The sequence below is a fragment of the Onychomys torridus genome, chromosome 21 (genome assembly GCF_903995425.1).
Source record: "Onychomys torridus chromosome 21, mOncTor1.1, whole genome shotgun sequence".
In the NCBI taxonomy this organism is placed as follows: domain Eukaryota; kingdom Metazoa; phylum Chordata; class Mammalia; order Rodentia; family Cricetidae; genus Onychomys; species Onychomys torridus.
Genome location: NC_050463.1, coordinates 19,018,318 through 19,040,954, shown reverse-complemented (window position 1 = coordinate 19,040,954; position 22,637 = coordinate 19,018,318). Strand labels below are relative to the sequence as shown.

At 39.2% G+C, this 22,637-nt stretch overlaps 1 protein-coding gene across 4 annotated transcripts in view; it reads left to right on the top strand.

Moving 5' to 3' along the window:
- Camkmt (calmodulin-lysine N-methyltransferase) overlaps positions 1 to 22,637 on the top strand; it is a 413,989-nt gene that overhangs the window by 18,672 nt on the left and 372,680 nt on the right. For all 4 annotated transcript variants that reach the window (XM_036170668.1, XM_036170665.1, XM_036170666.1 and 1 more), the window contains exon 3: positions 6,939 to 7,003. In XM_036170668.1, coding sequence (XP_036026561.1) covers positions 6,939 to 7,003 — 65 coding nt within the window. The remainder of the gene's footprint in view (positions 1 to 6,938; positions 7,004 to 22,637) is intronic.

Genomic DNA, 22,637 nt, shown 5'->3' with positions numbered 1-22,637 from the left:
TAAACATTTTTCCTTTGAAAACCTGTACATTTTTTTGTTCTCTGACAGTTTTTTTTTTTTTTTTTTTAATGCTGAATGCTGTTTATTGAAGGAGGGAGGAGGTCTTAAATACAGGCTTACAGCACAATGGGAGAACCCCGGAGGGCAGAAGTTCGCTTCAGATGTTTTCCCAATAAGCAGGATACACAGACAAGGAACTTCCCTTAAGCATTCAGGAGGGTGGAACCCGGCAGGGAATTAGCATAGGGAGGATATCAAGGTCAAGGTCTGCAAGCAAGGCAACAGTTACCTACAGGTGTCCCCCCACCCCCCCCCCCTTTACTAAAAATGAGCTTCTGATTTAGGTTGCATGGGATGTCAGCAGGTCACCTTACCCGTCGTGGAGACACCTGTCCAGGCCACACAGGTGCTCTTAGGTTGGTGAGCGCCCCCCAGGCATTACCCATCTCTGAATACTCATTATCATACATACTCAAATCTTGTGAGAGCTGCAGAGTTAACTGTTGCCAAAGATCTCTAAGTGGCGCTGGGCTTGCAATCTGTGTGTTTGACACAGAAAAGACCAACAGAAGTCTTAACCCACCCATAGCCGGTAGGCTAAATGCAACTGAGCCATTCCCTTCCTTAACGAGCTTTACTGCAAATTGGAGTCCTTGTAAGATGGTATCCCAAAAGCAAATGGAACTTGAGTTTGTAAATTATAACTTTCCCTGGTCTACACGTGTCACAGGCCCCTCTCAAACCAAATCCACTGCACTGTTCCCCAGGTTATCTGGAACAGTGCACTTTCCTTTACCTGAGAATTGGCAGTTGTCCCACCAGACCAGGGTGATTGTGTACAGGAACACTGAGAGCAAATGAGGGGCTGTACAGGGCTCAAGGCAGCAACCACCTTCCGTTAAGCGCCCAGCCATCAGAGATAGCAGGGGAGTTAGAGTAAGGGTTTGTTTTTCATCCTTGGTGACAAAAACCAAAGCCACACAGTGTTGCCTTAATTGAATACCCAATATGGAACTTTGTGACAATCCATTCATAATAAAATGCTAAACCTGAAAAAAAAAATATAACTTTCAAAGCCAATCGAAATGTCTATAACTATTGATTTAAATTTGTCATGCCCAATAGAATGAAAGATTAATTAACTGTGACAGCTACTTTTGCTGCCAGGGTCTCCACTGTGCTAGCTGTAGTAACCAATTATGAAATGGCAATCCCAGAAACAGTAGTAGCAGTGGTTGAGGCCCATTTTTCTTGATCCCAGCACGACTTCAGCTGGCAGCTCTGCAAAAGAACAACTAAGAACCATAAAGGAAAAACAGGCGGCTCATCTCTGACAGTTTTTAGGGTACACTCATTCCATGGTTTACTTTTTCTGCCTTCGAAAACCAATTTTCTTGTTCATCAAGGTAAAATTCAATGCCCATTTACTGCACTAGGAGGGTTTGAATGCAGTGCCCTGCCCACTCTTAGTATACCCAGTGTCATGTTGCTGCCACCCTTGTGCAACCCCATCATTATCCCAAAGTTCAGAACATACCCATCGTCAGCAGCTCCCCTCCCCCAATATCTGGCAGCCTCTCATTTGCTTTATACATACATACATACATATATATATATATGTTTGTCTGTTCTAGACTTTCATATAGAATGCTATAATATGTGGGCTTTTATGTCTGGCTTCTTTCACTTAGTACACTATTTACATTTTTTTAAACATTTTCCTAAATCCTACCATGTTTAAGGAAGTCATTCATTTTTCTTTGGTTGACTTAATGTATCATGATATGGTTAATAATGCATTTTAAAATTTATTTTTATTTATGTATATGGTGCTCTTGTCTGCATGGTCTCTGCAAGCCAGAAGAGGGCACCAGATCCTATTACAGATGGTTGTGAGCCACCATGTAGTTGCTGGGAAATGAACTCAGGACCTCTGAAAGAGTAACCAGTGCTCTTAAACGCAAACCATCTCTCCAGCCCAATCATGCATTTTAATACTTATTCATGAGCTAATGGACAATTAGAGTTGTTTCTACTTTTGGCTATCATATGCCCATGCTACTGTGGACTTTCATGTGCATGTTTTGTATATCTCTGAACATATTTTTTTAATTTCTTGTCATGTAATTGGGAATGAAATGACTAGAGAATGTAGTTGTTACATGTTTGTAACTTTTTGCAGAATGGCCAAACTCTTTTTCACTGTGGCTTTTAAAAAAAAATGTTCTTACTAGGAATGAATGAGAATTCAATTTTTTCTTCATGTTTATCAGCACTTAAAAAAAAGATTTATTTATTTTATGTATCAGTGCTCTATCTGCATGTACACCTTTATGCCAGAAGAGGGAAGCAGATCCCATTACAGATGGTTGTGAGCCACCCTATGGTTGCTGGGAATTGGACTCAGGACCTCTGAAAGAGCACCCAGTGCTCTGAACCACTGAGCCTTCTCTCCAGTCCCAGTTTGTTTCTATAAAAAGTTACAATGTCTAAGTGATGTGAAATGTAGCTTACTGTGGTTCTCATTGTCGGGTCCCAGTTGAAGATGAAGGCTGCCGAGCATCTTTTATGTATCAATCACACAGCTTCTTTGCATTCAGTTGTTTTACCCATTGTAAATTAGATTGTGTATATTTTGGTTAAATTTTTTTACTCAAAATTAATAAATAATTGTGTGTATTTATGCAGTACAGTGTGATTTTTTTTTTTTTTTGAGCTGAGGGCCGAACCCAGCACTCTACCACTGAGCTAAATCCTCAACCCCCTAGTGTGATGTTTTAATGTCTTTATGCAGTGTGTAATGGTCAGATCATCCAATACCTCAGGCATCAGTCATTTCTTTGTGATGGGAACACTGAGTATCCTCTCTACCAGTTCTTTTGAGAGGATTTTCTTTATTTTGGTTTTCTGAGACGGTTTCTCTGCCCTAGCTGTCTTGGAACTTGCTCTGTAGCCCAGAATGTCCTTGAATGTAGAGATCCACCTGCCTCTGCCTCCTGAGTACTGGAATTAAAGGTGTGCACCACCACTGTCCAGCTAATTGTTCTTGTTTTTGTAAGTGCAATTGTGAGATTTGGTTTCCTGTTTCCCCACCCTTACACAATTAAAAAATATCATAGTGTATACTCTAAGACAGTACTTTCAACAATGATAGGCTCTGTTTCAGTATTTACTCAGAAGGTTCAGTACTAACTTAGAATAGTGTGGACTCCGCCTCCCCCACTTTGGTGTTTTGAGACAGGGTTTCTCTGTATAGCTTTAGACCCTGTCCTGGATCTCGCTCTGTAGACCAGGCTGGCCTCAAACTCACAGAGATCCACCTGGCACTGCCTCCCGAGTGCTGGGATTAAAGGCGTGTGCCACCACCTCCCAGCGCCCTCAAGCTTTAAGAAGCAGCGAGCCAACACCTCCATCTAATCCTCTTGTTCATCTCATCTACGAGCCAGATCAGAGGCAAACATGGAGGGTGCTGCAGCATCTCCCCTTTTTGTTGCAATTGCCCCTTTACACAAATATCTCAGCCTCAGGTGCATTTCTAACTATACACAACAGAGGCCAGCCAACCTCTGCCTCTGCTTACCGATAATCTCGACCCTTGTGTGCTAATCTCAAAGACTGCAAGATTTCCTCTAAACCTTGAACTGTTGTCAGGGCAACTCTATAATCATGTGACAGCCCCCACTCATCCAGTAGGCATGCTACCCCATACCACATAGATGATGACTGGCATCCTGAGATTCCTCCAACGGACAGTCCTAATCCTGATGGCTCCGCCTTAGTTGCTACCCAGAGCAAGAACCATGCAACTGTTTTCACAGACAAAGGCGCACTAACATTCGCTGTATAGGACAACTCTACTGCCCTTTCCTCCATGGATGCTCCCCACTTAGACTTCTGATGCCTTGCTACCTATAATTGGACTCATTCATGCACTCACTTCTCTCCAGCTCATCTTTGGGTCTGTGGTGTCCCTGTTCACATGCCAATTACGTTATATGGCAAAACTTTTCCTGGGGAGATGCTATACACTTTTACTCACCCAAGATAGGGAGCCCATGACAAACCAAAGTACAGATACTGCCAAGGTCCAACTTGGTGAACCAATGAGTTTTATTGGGGTCACTTACAGGAACAGAAATGACTCAAAGACAGCTGCATCACCAAGACCCACCCCAGCACGGGTGACAGCTCATAAAAGCTGGGAACCTGGAACATACTGTATATAGTCTGCAGGGAGCTGACAGATTGGAGAGTGCCCTTTCCAGGTGCCTCAATTGGTCTAAACCACTTCCAGGCAGCTGGTCTCAAGATTTCTTTGCAGCTTGCCTTGTCTGGGAGTCTTCTTTGAAGCTCAGCTTTTTTTTTTTTTTTTTTCCTCTGGCACATAGAGGCCTAGGGATTCTGGGCAGTTTCAGGGACATCCTGAATCTGTTTTGTGTTGTTGTGTTGTTTATTTTCCTGTTTAAGGAATGCAGAATGGAATGGTTCAATCTTGAGGAAACTTACACTTCCAATAAAACTTAGGTTTTATTGTTGTGATGAGAGACTGTGGCCATGGCAGCTCTTATAAAGGAAAGCATTCAATTGGGGCTGGCTTATAGTTCAGAGTCTATTGGTCTATTGTCAGCACAGTGAGAAGCATGGCAGCATGCAGGCAGGTATGAGGCTGGAGAGGTAGCTGAGAGTTCTACATCCCGATCAGCAGGCAGCAGGAAGAGAGATTGACACTAAGCTTGACTTGAGCATCTGAAACCTCAAAGCCCACCCGCAGTGACAGATTTTCTCCAGCAAGGCCACACCTGTAGTGGATAGCCATCCCAGCATTGGCCTGGAAGTTCCAACCCCCATTGAGGCTTCGGTAATGATCACGCCCACAAGGCGGGGCAGAGGAGGGAGCGGAAGACGGAGGATCAAGAGGAGGTCGCTCTCTTGGTTCCGGGACGGGACGCTGGAGGTAGACCAAGCAGAGTTCTCCAGAGAACACCGCTGGACTGCGCTATACAACAACAAGGCCACACCCCTTCATGGTGCCACTCCCTAAGGGCCTATGGGGGCCATTTTCTTTCAAACCACATACATAGCCTCCTCTTGCCTCAGCTTTAATTTCAAATGCCTTGTCCTGATTGTGCTGTTCAAAGGGATGGGGGAGTAAAAGGGAGGAAGAAAAGGAAGAGGAAAGGGACAGGAGAGGAGGGGAGAGAGGGAGTCAGGCCATAAAGAAATTCAGTAATTCTGCTTTTAGGATGTTTTTTTCTTTTTTTAGACAGGGTCTCTAGCCCAGGCTGGATTCAACGTCTCCATGTAGCCAAGAAGGTCTTTGAATCTTACTTTCCTAATGCTGGGTTACAGGCTTTTTTTGAAAAATTTTAAAGGAAGTTATCAGAAACAGGCTTGATAATAATCTACAGTTATTTCCACTACAGTAGTATGAGTAATAGCTCCACACTGTGTACAATGATAAAAGCTAACATGAAGTTTGTGTTTGGTAATTGTGGTGCAGACAGAGTCATTCAAAATTGCTCTTTGAACTCCTGAACAGTCATTAAGATCATGTTACAGGAGATTACTGGATGTTGAGACTGTTTATAATACATCATAAAAACCGTGAATTGCAAAACAGTCTTTATCAAAGTATAGAGAACAGATTTGAAGAGTGTATACCAAAGTATTAACTGATTATCTCTGCATGTTAGGATTTTGATGTTTTGTTATCTTCAAAGGAATCATAGATTGCTTGCATATTTTGGAACATGCTGAGTTCTGTACCATGTCATGCCGCAGCCTGCATCTGAGATGTTAATGCTTCTTCTTCTTTGGGTTTTTTTTTTTTTTTTAATAGTTTTTAGTAATGTTAGTGACTCACGTTCACAGAGGGGATATAGAATCATAGTATGGTAAGGAAGCTTTGATTTGTGGTGGATGACTGCATTATTTTGGATTACGATAGTTTTGAGCTCGGTGTTTATTTGGCTAGTTATGATTGCAGACGACTTTATGCAAGCTCAGTCATTCTGTCAGAGAAGTGATATCTGGTAGAAATAAAAGCTTTTTTCTGAAAAAAGTAATATGATTAGTATTCTCTTGATATGTATAATTACATGTATTCTGGCAAACTAATATATACCTTTATATATATAAAATCTTATATACATAGACACACATATTCTAGCCCCATTTGTACTGTTTGAATGACAAAGTTAAAGTAGCATTGATGAAATACATTACCAGCGACTTAATCATTATACTGTAACCAATCAATGCCCTAACATGGCTACAGCTGTAACTCTGAGGACGCAGCAGAAAACTGTGGCATGCTAGCTCAAACTGTCGCCTGCTGGACCCCTTAATAACATCCAAATAATCAAATGCAATATTTGAAGGGCTGAGTGGAGAGTAATTGGAACTGGCAGAGATAGAATTGAGATTGGGATAAATACTGTGAGTCCTTTTTGCCTGCTAACATTTAGAACTGCCCGTAAGTGGGCTGTGCAGACCTCATAACTGACTGGTCCCTTGGGACTGGTTTTCAAACTGGTGTCCTGCTCCAGTAGAATTTTTTGTGTTACTGAGGGTGGTTCTGGAGGTGATTTGGTTTTTCTTTTATTCTAAATTCTCTGTGTGATGTGTTTCTTTTTATAAAAAGAAAGTTGCATCTTTAAGAACTTGCTTGTATGTTATTTTCTGTTAAACAGTGATTTTAAAGAACATATTATATTTAAGATGTTGATTATTATCAGGACATGCTTATTGCATCAAATATTCTGAAGACTATGATTTGAGTTTCCCCCTCTTCTCTCTCTGGTAGGCAGAAACTATTTTAAAACTCTAACATTAGTTCATTAGTATTGGGTATATCACAACGTTCTCTCAGATTTAAAAAAGAATTAGAAATGCTACTATTTCAGAAATGTTAAATAAAATGCTCTGTTCCTTTGCAGATATAATAGTGGATCCTTGAATGTAGAAGACGTTCTTACCAGCTTTGACAATACAGGAAATGTTTGTAAGTTATATGCTAACTATAAAATATATTCAGTGTTTTAAAAAGCAAATTTTAGTTTTTTCCTACTGTTTATTATACCTACTGTTTGTATATGTTTATATGTATATGTGCACACACACACACACACACACACACACACACACATATATATATATATATATATACACACATATATTCTTACACATGTGTGTACACACATATACATACCTATCAGAAACCCTTGGTAGTGTAAACTGTAAAATATGCCTCATAGGAGATACATACTCAATGGGGTATGACAGTTTTTACAGAAACTTTACAGCAATGTGTGTTTGTGTGTGTGACAGAATACAGATCAGAAGGAAGTCTGGACTCTCCAGAACTGTTCCTTTTATTTCTTATTTCTATTGTGACTTTTCCCATGAGTTCAGTTGTTGCTCTGCCTCTCCCTTGCTGTCTATTGGGTGCTTTACTCTTTCAGTACAGATTAAAAACAGAACATGTTCTTCATGATGTCCTTATACTGAAACCGAAGGTTTTGTTTATATACTCTTATAGGATATATTATATTTTTGTCTAAGCCTCTGATTAATTGGTGATCTGTTTTTCTGCTGAGAACTTCACTTAAGCAATTCTAAAATAATGCTATACGATATAGAAATCAGCTAAGACTATACCATGTCACAGTTAAGTAACGTATCGTGATAAGAGCTAAGTGTGTCTTCTAACTTGTTGCATAGGATGCTTATCAAAATAATGAATCAATAGTAATATATGACCATTTCAAATTTAAAAATAACTCAGATTTTTTTCCTCAGAGGAAATATATAATTACTTCTTATCTACATTAAATGATAAACTTTGCTAATAGGACTGTTTTATCAAAAGGATAGATTTGAATTGAATAATGTGTAATAATAGACATTAATTTTATTCTGTATCCACATTTTGGCTAGCTCTTGCTTTTATAGAAAAGTTATGTTTTGTCACTAAGGAGCCTGTAAGTGTTCTAAAATTGCCCTAAAATATTTAAAAATGATGTAGGTTTCGTTTGCATGGATAATAATAGGTTACCTGTTAGTTTATGTGAATTGGCCTCTACTGAATTCTGACTTAGGCGTATCTTGTAGTTTTGTTGGGAGCTAGGCAAAGACTCGTCAAGGGATGCTATGGTGGTTGAGGACACATTTTTCTTTATACTTGAGTAATGTTAAATACTATTAAGTCAGCCTTGTGCACATGCAAGTTTAGAGCATGACCCTGGAATGTGAAATAGGGAAATTTTAATTCAGTAGCAGAAAACAAGTATTGTTTTCCTGACTCAGTATGAAATAGGGCCACTAGCTGGCAGCACTGTATACAATAAAAATAGCTTCCCAATGGTCCAAATTATTCTGTCACATATAAACGATGTCTTGTTCTCCTTTACCCCTTTCTCCATCACCACACCCCCATGTTGGTGCACTGATAAATGGGGGACTCGTATGTTGAGGATTTTTTTCCCGACTGTCTGTTGTTAGGAAACTTCAGAGTGAGTGAGACATGTCTCACCTAACACGATTTATATAGTCTCTGTGAACTTGTATTTTTTTTTTTTTTTTTTGGTTTTCCAAGACAGGGTTTCTCTGTGTAGTTTTGATGCCTGTCCTGGATCTCACTCTGTAGCCCAGGCTGGCCTCGAACTCACAGAGATCCGCCTGCCTCTGCCTCCCGAGTGCTGGGATTAAAGGCATGCGCCACCACCACCCGGCAAGTGAACTTGTATTTTATTCATTTTAAAAGACTATATGTAATTCCTAGACACCATAAAGCACTTTATTCCTCACAGTTGATACTCAATAAGTGGAAGCTATTTATTTATTTGTTTATTACTCCTGGTATGGGTACTTTTCAAACTTGCTTATAAGGGTTTCCAAGTGTGTACAATTTATGTTGTTAAGGATTAATTTAAAATAAATTTAAATTGCAAAGAGACACTAAGAATTATTTTGATGTTTTAAAATGAACTATTTTTATTGAACTAAACAGCTAGAAAACGTAGATACAAGTAACAAAATAGCTCATGAAAATGTTTTATCGTAATAGAGTCTTAAGAATCTGAAAATATTGTCAAGTGACAGATGTAGTAACAAAAACAAGGTATATTAAGACCTCCTTTGTATGTGACTTTTTTTGGCATGTGAGTGCCTGTGTGGTATGTGGTGTGTGTGTGTGTGTGTGTGTGTGCGTGCGCGCACACACGTTCATGGGAGTGGCTCTATGTGTGTATGGATGTGTGTGGAGGCCTGCGGTTGGGGTCAGGACCTTTGGCAGTTGTTTCTCTCCTATTCACTGAAGCAAGGGCTCTGAACAGAACCCAGAGCTGTCCATGCAGCCAGCCTAGCTACCCAGCTCCCTCTAGGGGCCCTGAGTGCTAGTGCCAGAGTTAGAGGTGGCTACCGTGCCCACCGCCATTTCCATGGCTTCTGGGGATATGAACTGAGGTCCTGTGAGTGTGTGGCTAGCGTTTTCTCCACTGAGTCATCTCCCAGCCCTGATGCAACATTGAACTTTTTAGTATGCGCATGTGTTGAGCACTTCACCCCCCATTCTTCCCTCCCGTCTTTTTTTCCTGCCCCTCATCTCTGCTGTTAGTCCTTTTGTCCCCAGACAGTTCCGCTTCCACGTTATATATGCATCTATAATTTATGTGACTGTATAACATCGACTCTTTAAAGAGAAGCAGCTACTGAAATTTCACAAGGCTTTTTCAGCAAAGTAAATACTAGTCACAACTTTCATATAATCTTCATCATAAAGTGCTCATGGACAAAAAAGTAATTTTTCACTTGATACATGAATTTGATTTGGTTAGTGTTGCCAGATTGAGTTTGTGAATAGAAAGCCCAGCAGAGGGCGCCACAAGCATAATTCTGTTTTAGATCACAGTATAATTAGCGCGTCACAAATAATAACCAAGGTTTCACTGTATAAACATTTGAAGATGTGTTTATATACGTTCATGGACTTATTTCTAGTATATTTAATGCATTTGCCAATGATTAATATGAAAAACTTCCCTTATCTTTGAACTTATTTTGTTGTTTGAAATGGCAGTTTTTATATTTCTAGCTTTAAATAGGGAATAGTTCTGATCTTTTAACCCTGATAGGGACTTGAAGTTATGCACAGGAGTACCAGTTCCTATAGAAACAGTGTGAAAGTGTGCCAACGGATAGTCACAACAGGAAAGAAGCTTCTAATGGTAGAAATGATGGGCACAACAGTTTAGGTTCTGCAGGTTAATATTATTAATAATAGAAAAACAATTACAGTATTTTAGAATCATAAAACTCTAATGTGTATGCACAGCAAACACAGCACACCCATCATCTAGTAGAACCATCCATCTCAGATTTAAAAATAAGTTACTGGTTATGCTCAGTGTATGTTTTTAGAGATAAAATGACTATTATTTCCAGACCTTCCAAAATGTTATGGAAAAGAATCCTCTTGATTTTGGGAAATAATTGAAGTATCTAATTTTTTATTTCCTGATATGTTGGAAAAGAAAACATTCTTTGTTCTTGCTTTTGTTATTTATTCTTTGTCTGTAAACATCCAACCTTAGAATGGTTTATAATCCCGAGATGTCTTTTCACTAATTGATTTTGATTCAATGATGTAAGAGGAAATCAAGATGGATTTGGTGGGCTGCATGTGCTATCTGTGGCTTAGTGGTAGAGTGTTTGCCTACCATTCATAAGTACCTGGCTTTGATTCTTAGCTCCAGAAAGAAACAAAAGTGTCATGCAGAATTCATCCTGCATACTGACGTATTGCCGTGGGACCCAGCATGCCTTTGTGCATCTCTTCTTGCTCTTGTGAGAAGCAAACTGTTAGTCAAGCTGCCGAAGAACAGGCATTTCTGTTTCATTCTTTGGTTCCCAGTACTCAAGAGCATCTGTCCTGAGACACCCAAGCTGCTGTGCAGAGAGAGTGTGCTGGGTGCTGACCCGTGGTGTGAGCTGGGGACAAGTGTCAGTCTGGCCCTTGTGGCCAGTGAGTGCTGCTTCTGCGCTTTGCTCAGATACCTGGCTAGGGGAGTATCTGTCAGGGAGCATTGCAGCCCGTTTCCTGCTTCTGGTTCCCGGTGGGCAGAATCTCCTTTCCAGAGAAGCTCCTCCATTCTCTTTCTCTAAAAGCCTTTTTCTCTAAACTTGTCTCTTTCTTCTATTGAAATGATTTTTTTTTTTTTTTTCTCGAGACAGGGTTTCTCTGTAGCTTTGGAGGTTGTCCTGGATTAGCTCTGTAGACCAGGCTGGCCTCGAACTCACAGAGATCCACCTGCCTGTGCCTCCCGAGTGCTGGGATTACAGGCGAGTGCCACCACCGCCTGGCTAAGATTTTTATTTATTCATTTTTACCTACCTTTAAGAAACCAAAGGGAACATTATGGAAACACAGCCTAAATCTTTAGTTTTCCTGTTATGTTATTATTTTATTATATAGAGTGTATACTCTGCAGAATTACCAAAGCTTCAGAATGCCAGGTTGAATTTAAAAATGTTTTCTCCTTCAAACTTATGTTTTATATAGTTATATATATTTATGTACATGACATCTATACAGATATATAATGCATACGTGACATAAACATGCATTGTATACCTGTTACAGATTACAAAGCATCCCTGTGTGATGTGCATTACATTGGTTGAGTTGACCCTCTGCTTCACACCAAGCCCCTTGTCCTGGAATGGACTGGATCCCTAACTGTGGCAGGAAAGAGAAGAGGTAAACACCATGCCCTTGAGAGGAGCTAGGATGTGAGCTGATATGTCTTGTGACCTGTATCCATCCATGCTTTATATTTCTACACACACACACACACACACACACACACACACACACACACACACTTTAGTAAAGGAGATTAATTAAGAAATGAGAAAATTAGGGCTTTTATAGGGACCCACTGTTCTATTTTAAAGTAAGTGTCATCATGGGAAGTATATGTGAAATTAAAATTTCACTGTGTTAGTCATTTCTTGTGTGATTGCCAGGGAGTCTTTGAACAAATTCTTACTCCTAAGAGCACTGTCTACTTTGTATTGTGATGAACATATCAGATGTTAAGGTCTATGTGTTTGTAAGTGCTCTATTTCTTATTAGTAGTGCGATATCATCTGCTTCATTAGTGAACTTTTTTAGTTCTTTGATTATCAAAAAATAATGCAAGGTAGTAAGTACTTTTCCTGTCCTAAGATTTCACATTACTTTGTCATGTGCAAACACAATGTTGAATGATCCATAACCAAAATAGTATGGCATTCATGTATCAACACTACAAATCAATGTTTTAGAATAGTGTAGAGGATTCTCACAGACCTTAACATCTGGGGACTCATGGGACCAAGATGAGATTTCAGTGACAAGAAAGGATTTTTTTAAAATCAATACTTTTGAGAACACTTAACTAGGAATTAAAAAATAACAAATCCAACTCCTTCCTTTATTCTATATCAAAATAAATATAAGTTTGATAAAATGCTTAATTGGAAACTGACATTCCTGTATATTTCAGATGAATACATTTGTTATATTGAGACAAGGATGCCCTTCTAAATGTAATCCAAATCCCTGGGATTTAAAGATTAATAAATAGGTTGACTAGATGTTTAAGGACACTATGGTGATATTTTAGTTGTACCGAAATGTGATTTTATTTGTATGTTAATTAAGTTGCCTTGGGGTCAGAGCAAGCCATAGCAGAAGCTGGACGGTGGTGGTGCACGCCTTTAATCCCAGCACTTGGATCTCTGTGTGTTCAAGGATACAGCCAGCATGGCGACACACACCTTTAATCTCAATACCAACCGTAGAAAACCTGGAGGTCTGTACAGACAGGCAGTGACGAGGTCATGTGGTTGGGTTTACAACCAATGAGAAGGCAGAAGAGAAAGTCTATAAAAAAGACAGGACACAGGAAGTAGGCTCTGGTGGAGAGGAAAGACAGCAGCAGTGAAGGGTAAGGTTTTCAGTTCTCAGCTACTGCTCTGACCTCTTGGCTATTAATTCTGTATTTGGCTCTGTGTTTCTTATTTACTAAGACGGTTACATCTACAGGACACTTCATTAAAAAAAGCGGCATCAATGAGCTGGGCGGGGTGGCACATGCTTTTAATCCCAGCACTCTGGAGGCAGAGACAGTTGGATTTCTGAGTTCAAGGCCAGCCTGATCTAGAGAGTGAGTTCCAGGGCAGGTAGGGCTACGCAGAGACACCTGAGATGTGGTTGGGGAGCAGCATCAAGAAGTTGCAATGTAAATGATGTGCTGGCATCAGTATGTGCAGACAAAAGTGTAGTCTCTTTAGCTGAGGACCGAACCCAGGGCCTTGCGCTTGCTAGGCAAGCACTCTACCACTGAGCTAAATCCCCAACCCCCAAAAGTGTATTCTCTAGAGAGAGCTTTCTGGATCAGCAGCAGAAAGAAGGCCATCTGTGAACTGGCAAGTAATAGTTTACCATTACAGAAGCAGTCTGGCAGTTTGTTTAACAATTTTAAATATCTAGTTTTTTAGTATTTCCTTCCTGAAAAATAATGAAACTATTATATAAAGCTATAAGTAAAGGGGTTCAGTGAAGCACAGTGAATGTAGATCTTTAATTTTAGGTGACTTGTTAGTTATGACTACTCCATGCAGTGGACTACTATATAGCTATGGAGAATCTAGAAAATATATTGAGTTAAAAATCAGTACAATAGGGTTGGAGAGATGGCTTAGCAGTTAAGAGCACTGACTGCTCTTCCAAAGGTCCTGAGTTCAATTTCCAGCACTTACATGGCAGCTTATTATAACTGTTTTTAACTGTAGTCCCATGGGATTTGATGCCCTCTTCTGGCACACAGAAAAAACACTCATAAAAATAAATAGATCTTTAAAAAAAATCAGTACAGTGAATGTGGTCTATTTATTTACTTATACGTGTGTATACAGTTTTTGTGTTTGGGTACACATGCATTGGTGTCCTCTGTGTGTGTGTATGTGTGTGTGTGTGTGTGTGTGTGAGAGAGAGAGAGAGAGAGAGAGAGAGAGAGAGAGAGAGAGAGAGAGAGAGAGAGAGGGAGGGAGGGAGGGAGGAGAGGGAGAGAGAAGGAGAGGAGGAAGGAGAGGGAGACAAAGACAGAGAGACAGGGAGACAGAGAGAGAAAAGGAAGCAGAGAAGGCCAGAGGACCATTTTTGGATGTCATCCTCACCCTCAAGAAAACCATCTACCTCTTTTGAAGAGGTGTCTCTCATCAACTTGGAGCTCACCAGTTAGGCTAGACTGGCAAGTTAGGGAGTGACCCTCCTGTTTCCTCCTTTTCAGTGCTAAGACCACAGGTATGTACCACCACACCCGCCATTTTAACATGGGTTCTGTAATCAAACTCATGTACTCATGCTTGGGAGGCATCTCCGTAGTCTAAATGTGGTCTTATTTCTGTTAAATATATACACCTACAAAGTATGTGAATAATTATGATTATGCACAGAGCTGTGTTTCGGTGCTCAGTGCTTTGTTGGGATTATGAGTAATTTACATTTTCTTCATTATGCTTTCTAGGATTTTTTAATTTTATGGTATATATTACTTTTACAACAATGAAAAAGACCCATTGCTTTCATTTTTAAAAAAGTGTTCTTTATGGGGCTGGAGCAATGGCTCAGCGGTTAAGAGCTCTGGTTGCTCTTCCAGAGGACCAGGGTTCAATTCCCAGCACCCACATGGCAGCTCACAACTGTCTATAACTCCAGTTCCAGGAGACTGGACACCCAGGACAAAACTCCAATGCACATAAATTAAAAATAAATAAATTTTTAGGAAGCATTCTTTAACTTCCAAGTGGAGTACATATCTTTCAAAGCTGTGATATAAATCTCAAATTATTAAGGAATAATGAAACAGCGCATTTTACCAGTCAAAGAACAGAAAAGTCTTTGTTTTTCAATAGTGCTTCTCTCTAAGGAGCTCACAGTGTGTCAGATGTCAACATCTCCCAATACATTTTCATGAATCAAAAAGCAAATCAATCAAATATTCTTGCATTCGGGTTGGGGAGTACAAAGGTTTAGAGTCACTCAGTGATGAGTTTGGGGCAAACTTTGTAAATTCTTATGGGAAATGAATTCTTAAGCTTTTCTGTGTTCTCTGTTTAGGGTGTATGGGTAGGCAGCAGCTGTGAAATGTGAGGGACCCCAAAGGGGAGCTGGTGGTATGCAGGAGTGGTACCAGCCTTGGTTCCTGGACCAAAAGGACCCAAAAAGGAATCATAATCCATAATGAAAACCAGTAGACAAGATTAGGTCACACTAGGTGGGGTGAACGTTTCACTGTGTGGCTCCCAGTACATAGTTAGGGAGCATGGTTTTAATTTGGCTCAGTGTCGGGTAAATGTGGCCCAAGCCATGCGAGTCCTTCACATTTGGGGTGAGGATCCACCAGGCAAGGCACATTCAGAAGAAAGACAGCTCTTTTTAAGTGCATGTTTTACATTTTCATTTGAAATGCCAGGGAGTTGGAAGAAGAATTTAGATGCCTCTTAATAATGTAGTTTTTGCATTTTTATTTGAAACAAGGAGCTGGTAGGTTCCTCTTTGAAAATGGAAGGCGGTGTTTTAAAAAGGACTAAATGACGCTGTGATGCTGTCTAGATCTATGTGTTCATCAGCGAGTCTGTACGGAAAGGTCGCCTGTGGCTGTCGTGTCTGTGCCAGGATATGCCGGGCGAGTGGCACTCTCCCCAGCAAATGATGGATAATATTCCTTTCTTCCTCTTCTTTCAAGTAGCATCCCTTGATTCTTTTCATTCCATCTGGTGTTTATTAGCTCCATTGTAAATATTACCCTAGTGGATAAACTTAACTTCTTAAGGGGCGGGGGGGGGGGGGGCGCAGATATGCAGAATAAGGCAAGTTGCTTAAAGGCTTTGTGAGTGACTACCCAGGAATTTAGAACCCTTCTACTATATTTCTTGAAGGTTTCATCTCCCTGTAATGGTGAGAAATGGATTTTAAAGTTCATGATGCGAACTGAAAACAACAGTACTAACTTGGGAGACAGAAAGTAACTTTGGCCAAGGGAAAAGAACTTGAGCGGTGGATTGTCTCTGAGGAGCCTGATTAAAGGTCATTGGAAAAGGGGCTCTCTGGGGTTTCTGAGAGGTAGATGACATTCTAAAGGAATGGGGGTCTGAGGAGTGAGGCCAGGAAGGAAAGAGAGTGCAGTTTCCTTGAACCGTCTCCACCAAATGTCCGCTTTGTTTTATTTATTTCTTTTTCCTGAGAAGTGCTGCTCTTTGTGATGATAATACTACAGCAATGGTCATGGTTTGTGGTCTGACATAGCCTTTCCCCCAAGGTACTCCTCAAGCCTGTGGCCATAGTGATAGTTTGAAATTGCATACAGAAACAGCACACAGAAAGCCCAACTAAAAGAATGCTCATGTCTCCAGCAAGTTATTTTGGTCACGGGCAGTGCTTCCACGGAGCATTGTTGTAGCTATATGGACATTTGTATGGCCTGGGTGCATTGTAGTATGTTATGAATTCTTGATGTGAAGAAAGTAGTTCATGGGTGAATGCATTGATTGTTTGTGTTCTATGTGTCTGGCTTTCTTCCCTCCACTCCCAGCCTTTAATCTGAATATTTGAGTTGAGTCCTGGGGAGGTGGGAAGGAATGAAGAAAAGATTCAAATCATCCCATCCGTGTGCAGGAGTCTGAAAATGTGGATGAATTATGTATATTGTAACGGTCTGCATGCTCATTCTCGTGTTGGCTTGTGTGTGCCGGAGTAGTTGGAATGTTCCCTGTAGGCAGTAATGGGATGTGGAAGGCCAGGTTTTTGCGTCCTTGCCATTTCTTGGGACCTCTGACAGTTGTCATGACTTCATCTTTGACTGAGAGGCGTGGTGGCATTCCGACTCTGAACTGAGATGGAGAGTATTTTGCTTAATCTTGGACTTTGTTGTTTTTATTTGAATATTTTATTTAGAACACAATGGACGGTAGGTGGATTGTCATTATGTACAACTAAGAAGTGCAAAGTGGTTAGGAAAGCCTCCAGTTCTCTTTCCTCCGGCTTCCTTTAGAGGAGAAATTGGAATGATGAGAAGTGTGTAGGGAGAAGGAAGGCCTCGATTCGTATTACCCATTTTGACTTTCTGTTTTTATGTCACACACATTTGTAGTTTGCAATTACAAATTAGCACTCGATTATGTACCGTGTATAAGCTATAGTCCATATTTTTCTCCAAAAATAAAACTGAACCTCCTTGATTGCTGGGAGGTTATACAGTGTTTATAAACCCGTGGTTTGGTCTCAGAGGGTGTCCATTCAATGAAAGGACTGCCAAGTAACTTGTGTATTCTGCTTTTCTTGATTGTCACAAAGGCCACACCCAGTTCTCCTTTGCCGCCCCCCACCCATCTCCTGCCATCTCTCATTGTTGTAGGTTCTGAACCTACTAAATACAAAATGACCATACAGGAAAGCCCTCGATGATTCCAATTCTTTCATTTAACTTTCTTTGCCTCTGATTTTCAGTCACAGACCATGGGACAAGCCTGCCAAGGGAAGCTCCGCCATGGAGGGTTGGAGCCTGGGAGGACCTACTGCAGTGGGGGGCAGAGATAAGCCACCAGATTCTTTAAGGAACAGTGATTACATAGCCTTGTTCATCTATCACAGTCATAATTGGCTTAGCCTAATATTAATAGTGCCTCATTCTAAAAGAGGGGTCCACTGTGGATGGTTAATTTTCTGGGTGTGTTTAGAAGCCAAGGGAAGAAATATTAGGAGATTACATTTATTATTTATATTGAGGCATGCCTCTTTATTCCACCACAGTACTTTGAATAGGGCCTGCCTGTCCCGAGGGGTATTCAGTATGTCTTGATTGATCTAAATCTTTAGTCACATTTAAATAGATCCATTTATTCTGCACATTCTTTTTATATTTGATTTATTATTCTAAATAATAGGCAAGTTTAATCTAAATTTTATAGAGAATACACCATAGGCCGCTAAATGAATAGAAACTGAATTTAGAACATATAAATATTTTGTAAAACTGATGTAATTAAAAAATTATAACCAAGATGTTAAAGTAGGGAGAATTCATATGCTCTAGGTTTTCAGGGTTTTTTTTTTGTTGTTGTTGTTTTTGTTTTTTTAAGAGAGAGAGCGGCCGGGCGGTGGTGGCGCACACCTGTAATCCCAGCACTCGGGAGGCAGAGGCAGGCGGATTTCTGTGAGTTTGAGGCCAGCCTGGGCTACCAAGTGAGTTCCAGGAAAGGCGCAAAGCTACACAGAGAAACCCTTTCTCGGAAAGAGAGAGAGAGAGAGAGAGAGAGAGAGAGAGAGAGAGAGAGAGATGGAGAGAGAGAGCGAGCGAGCGAGCATATAATCTAGTGGTCCAAGTCTGAGCTCACATCCATGATACTCATTATCTGAAGAGACCATGTTTTTGATTTTACTCTTCTCCTAACTAGTGGACATTTGAGTTTGCAACCTCATCCGCTATAGACTGGGAAGCATTTAAGACACATTTATTTTGTGTATTTTTCAGATTATTTAATTATTTACCTAAGAGTAGTCAACTTTCATTAGTTATTTTATTTATTAAAGTCAATGAAATACAATATTTGCAAATAGTTTTGGTGATACCTTTTTTAATTCAACAGGTTAATACCTAATTCTTTTGAAAATATTACCCCATATTATCTAAAAATAACAAGCACTATTTATATTTATATTATTCTATTTAGCAGAAATCTAAGCTAATATTCTTAGAACTATTTTTCAACAGCCAAGTATTTTAAAGAAAACATGTGTTTTAAAACTTGTTTGATTGAGCTAAATTTGTGAAATATACTTTAAAAATAAAATTGAAAACTAGTATAGACCTGCAGAAGAACAACAAAAGAAAATTTAAGTATTGGTGAGTATATATGTGTGCATGTTTACATATATGTAATATGTATATAAATATTTCATATATAATTAATTCATCAAATAGTTAACTTGATCTTCACTTACCTTTTCTTATCTTATTTATAGATTGGAAAAGAAAGAGCAATCTCAACAAATGTTTGTTAAGTACCTCTTATGTGCTGTCCTGCATTTTCAATTCTCAAATGATCTCTCAACTTTGACTGAACTGCTACAAAGGAATAAAACATTCTTTCTCCATATGTTGAAGAAACTTCCGTATTAAAATCTGGATCAATGTCAGTGTTTGATGCATCCAGGTACTTGGATGATTTCTGTGAACTGTTTTAAATCTCACCAGCAAACATCTTTTAAAAAACAATGTCAAATCAATCACATTGCTTCAGCAGTGAAGAATTCACCTTGCTAATGCTGGCCAAAATGATTCAGTTTACTCCCATGACAGTAAGAACTTCGACGACATGCACATGTTATCTTAGGGCATGATTTTATGTGTATATTTTTAAAGCCTAATACATTGTCCTCTAAAATATCTCCACATAGAGCGTCAATTTCACAGTGAGTCCTGAAGTTTTTCCTGGAGCCTTTGACCACTGGTCTCTAGGTCTGCTATAAACCTTTTGTCTTGAATTCTTCTGTCTTCTCAGGATTCATTACATCTTTTTTGTGTTGGGTATCAGTCATAAATTACGCTCTTATGTTTAATCTGTCATCTTGTACAATCATACATTTCATAGCTCCATGAGAAAGTAGGGGAAGCAATTTTATTTTTTTTTTTGAGTCTTGGTGACACTTTGGTAGGATATAAAATGATCAAATTTGAAATGACTTTGTCTTCAGAACTGCACAACAATGCACTGTATTTTCTAGAAATTAATAAGCTGAATACTGTTTAATCTTTCTCTTCCCCACCTTTTGTTTTAGATGAAACCTGTTAATTCTCCTGTGGGACCTGATAATCTCCTTCTGGGTGTTCTAAAATTGTATGATATAATTTGGCATGGTTCAATTTCAAACACTTGGTTGGCTATTTAGTGGACACTTCAAATTTACTTTTAAGTAGACTACATAGTATTCTTGTCAAGTGTATATTAGAAAAAAATTTTACTTCCAATTTCAATGGATTAATAAAGCTTTGTATAGGCTTTAGAAATTGTTTCTATTTTCTAAAGTCCTGTAGCTCTCAAGATTCAATTCAGGTGTCATTCAGCTCCTCTAGCAAGCCTTTTCTGACTCCACTGAGCAGAAGTCCACCAGTTTAGACCTTCTAAAATTTAAAATTCCTTGAAATAGGGGCTGCTCAGATGGAGGAGGGAGTCCAGGCACTGATGGCCTAATTCCGTCCCCAGAACCCATCTGGCAGACAAAGAGAACCAACTCTAGCAAGTTGTTCTCTGACCTCCACACATCACCAGGGCATGCATGCATATATGTGCACGCAGAGACATACATACAAAATAAGTAAACAAATGTAAATAAATTAAAATTCATCAAAATATATTGTAATCATGTGTAAATCACTCAAGATTATAAACCCTATGGGGCTTACAGTTTTGTTTGTGTATGTATGTATACCTGCTTAGGATATAGAGAATACTCAATAGGTATTTTGTGGGTTAATGAAATTAATAGCCAAAAAAGGAAACCACAATTAAATTAAATTATATTATTCTTTACTTGATATTAGTTAAATGGCCAGGAAGTGATAGGCCATTAACATATCTCTAACATGTTCTTGTATGATAGTTTCCTTTATTATTCCTTTAACTAGCCTTTGTCTCTAGTGAATTTGAGGTTTCATTTCACAGCGTTCCTTTTCCACGAACACTTTCTTATTTGTATCACTTATGCATGTATGTGGTCATTATACATTTTCTATATTCTTCAAGTGCAGTTTACTCATATTTAAAAAGAAATAATTGTCATTTTCTTATATATTGGGGATACTCTCCCTCCAATTTCTCTTCCTGGAAGAGCACTAAGTGGCTATTCATCCAGGGTTTGAGGAGTACCGTGTATTTTAAGCCACTGGTCCTAAACTACATTCAAATGGTGTGCCCTATTCCTCATGAAATTGCTTTCTTTGCTCAGATTTCCCACTCAGACCACCAGCAATCCCTTAAGTACTTTCCCTACCTGCTAATGCGAGCTTTTAAAATCTACTTAATGTTCCTCTTTTCTTCTCTTTGTTGCCGCGGTCGCTTAATCTACCTCTGTGCCTGCCCGATATTGTTCGTTCTCAGGTTTTTATGCTTTCAGGATGATTTTTCTCCTGGTCGTTTTTTCTACTGTTTTGGATGCATTGATTCTGTTTCTCCATTGCAAAGAGCTTAGTGGGAGGTGTTAGTGAATATTATGGGTGACTTTAAAAAAGTTTTCCTATAAACTATTAAGAGCATATAAATGAATACAGTTACTACTTAGCTAGTGTTCCAAAAAGGACTTTGAGAAACTTTTAGAGGCATTAATAGAGACAGAACTAAAATGAGGTTTGTTCAAATTTCCTAGCTAGGAGGAAAAGGGGAATATTGAAGATAGGCAACTGTTCAACTGAATGATAAGTAGATTAGGGTGCATCATTTTCTATCCTGGTTATTTTTGTATACTCTGAGATATTTTTCCAAATACAAGGTTTAGGAAGCTCTGGCTCTCATTTCCACTCTTGTTACTCCGGCGCTCCCGCTTTCTGGTATCTGTCCTCCAGTACGTACACGGAACATGCTCATATGCTAATTGTGCTGTCGTGTGGACTAGTAAGGAAAAAGCTGGCAGCAAGATGGATGCTTTATTTCCGTCACCAATGGGAATAAATTATGGTATATCCACACTAATGGATTAAGTAGCAATTAAAAGCATGAATTGAGTTTATGTTGTATTCTGGAGAGACACGTAAGATATTTTTGTTAGATGAGTAATGTATGTAATATAATTTTATTTTTATAAAAAGACACTGTAAATATGTAAACCTCTGTGAAAGTATATATATTATATATATATATATCAAATTATGAGTTATTTCAAAAAAGTGACACCTGAAAAGATAAGGCAGAAGAAAAATTACATTCTCATTTATTAATTTTTGTGTTGTTTGATTTTCCAAATATGTGTTGCTTTGGGGAAAAATGTAAATAAGTATTTTTTTTAATGTAAAAATAAAATACTTACAAAGCAAGTGTCAGTTCATCTATAATAATAAAACTCTTTGCTAAAAATTTCAAGAGAAGCAAATATGCATAGTGAACTGAGTGATGGATTACATCATGATTTCCCTTTAGAAAGAAAGTAAGTGAATTGAGAACTCATGCTTCTGGAAACTGTGATTGTCCCCAAACTTCAAGTAGAAATTACCTGTTGAAGACTAGAAGAAATAACTTGGCTTTCTATCAATTGTCACCCCTTGCAAAAAGAATTTCTCCTGATGACAGCTGAGAGAAGCACTAACATGTGAGATGGATATAAGTACTTGGAAGGTGGTTGGAAGCGTGTCCATTGAGTAAAAACAAAATTGTGGTTGAAGCTCCTACGGCCTATGATCTCCCAGTCATGAGTTCTTGACCAGGTTTAGAGTATCAGTCATGAGTTCTCTCCTGGGGCACTCATGGATCCAGTGAGAAAGTGGTTGATTACTCCATTAGTCAGGGTTTTCTAAAGGAACAGAACTGATTGTGTGTGTGTG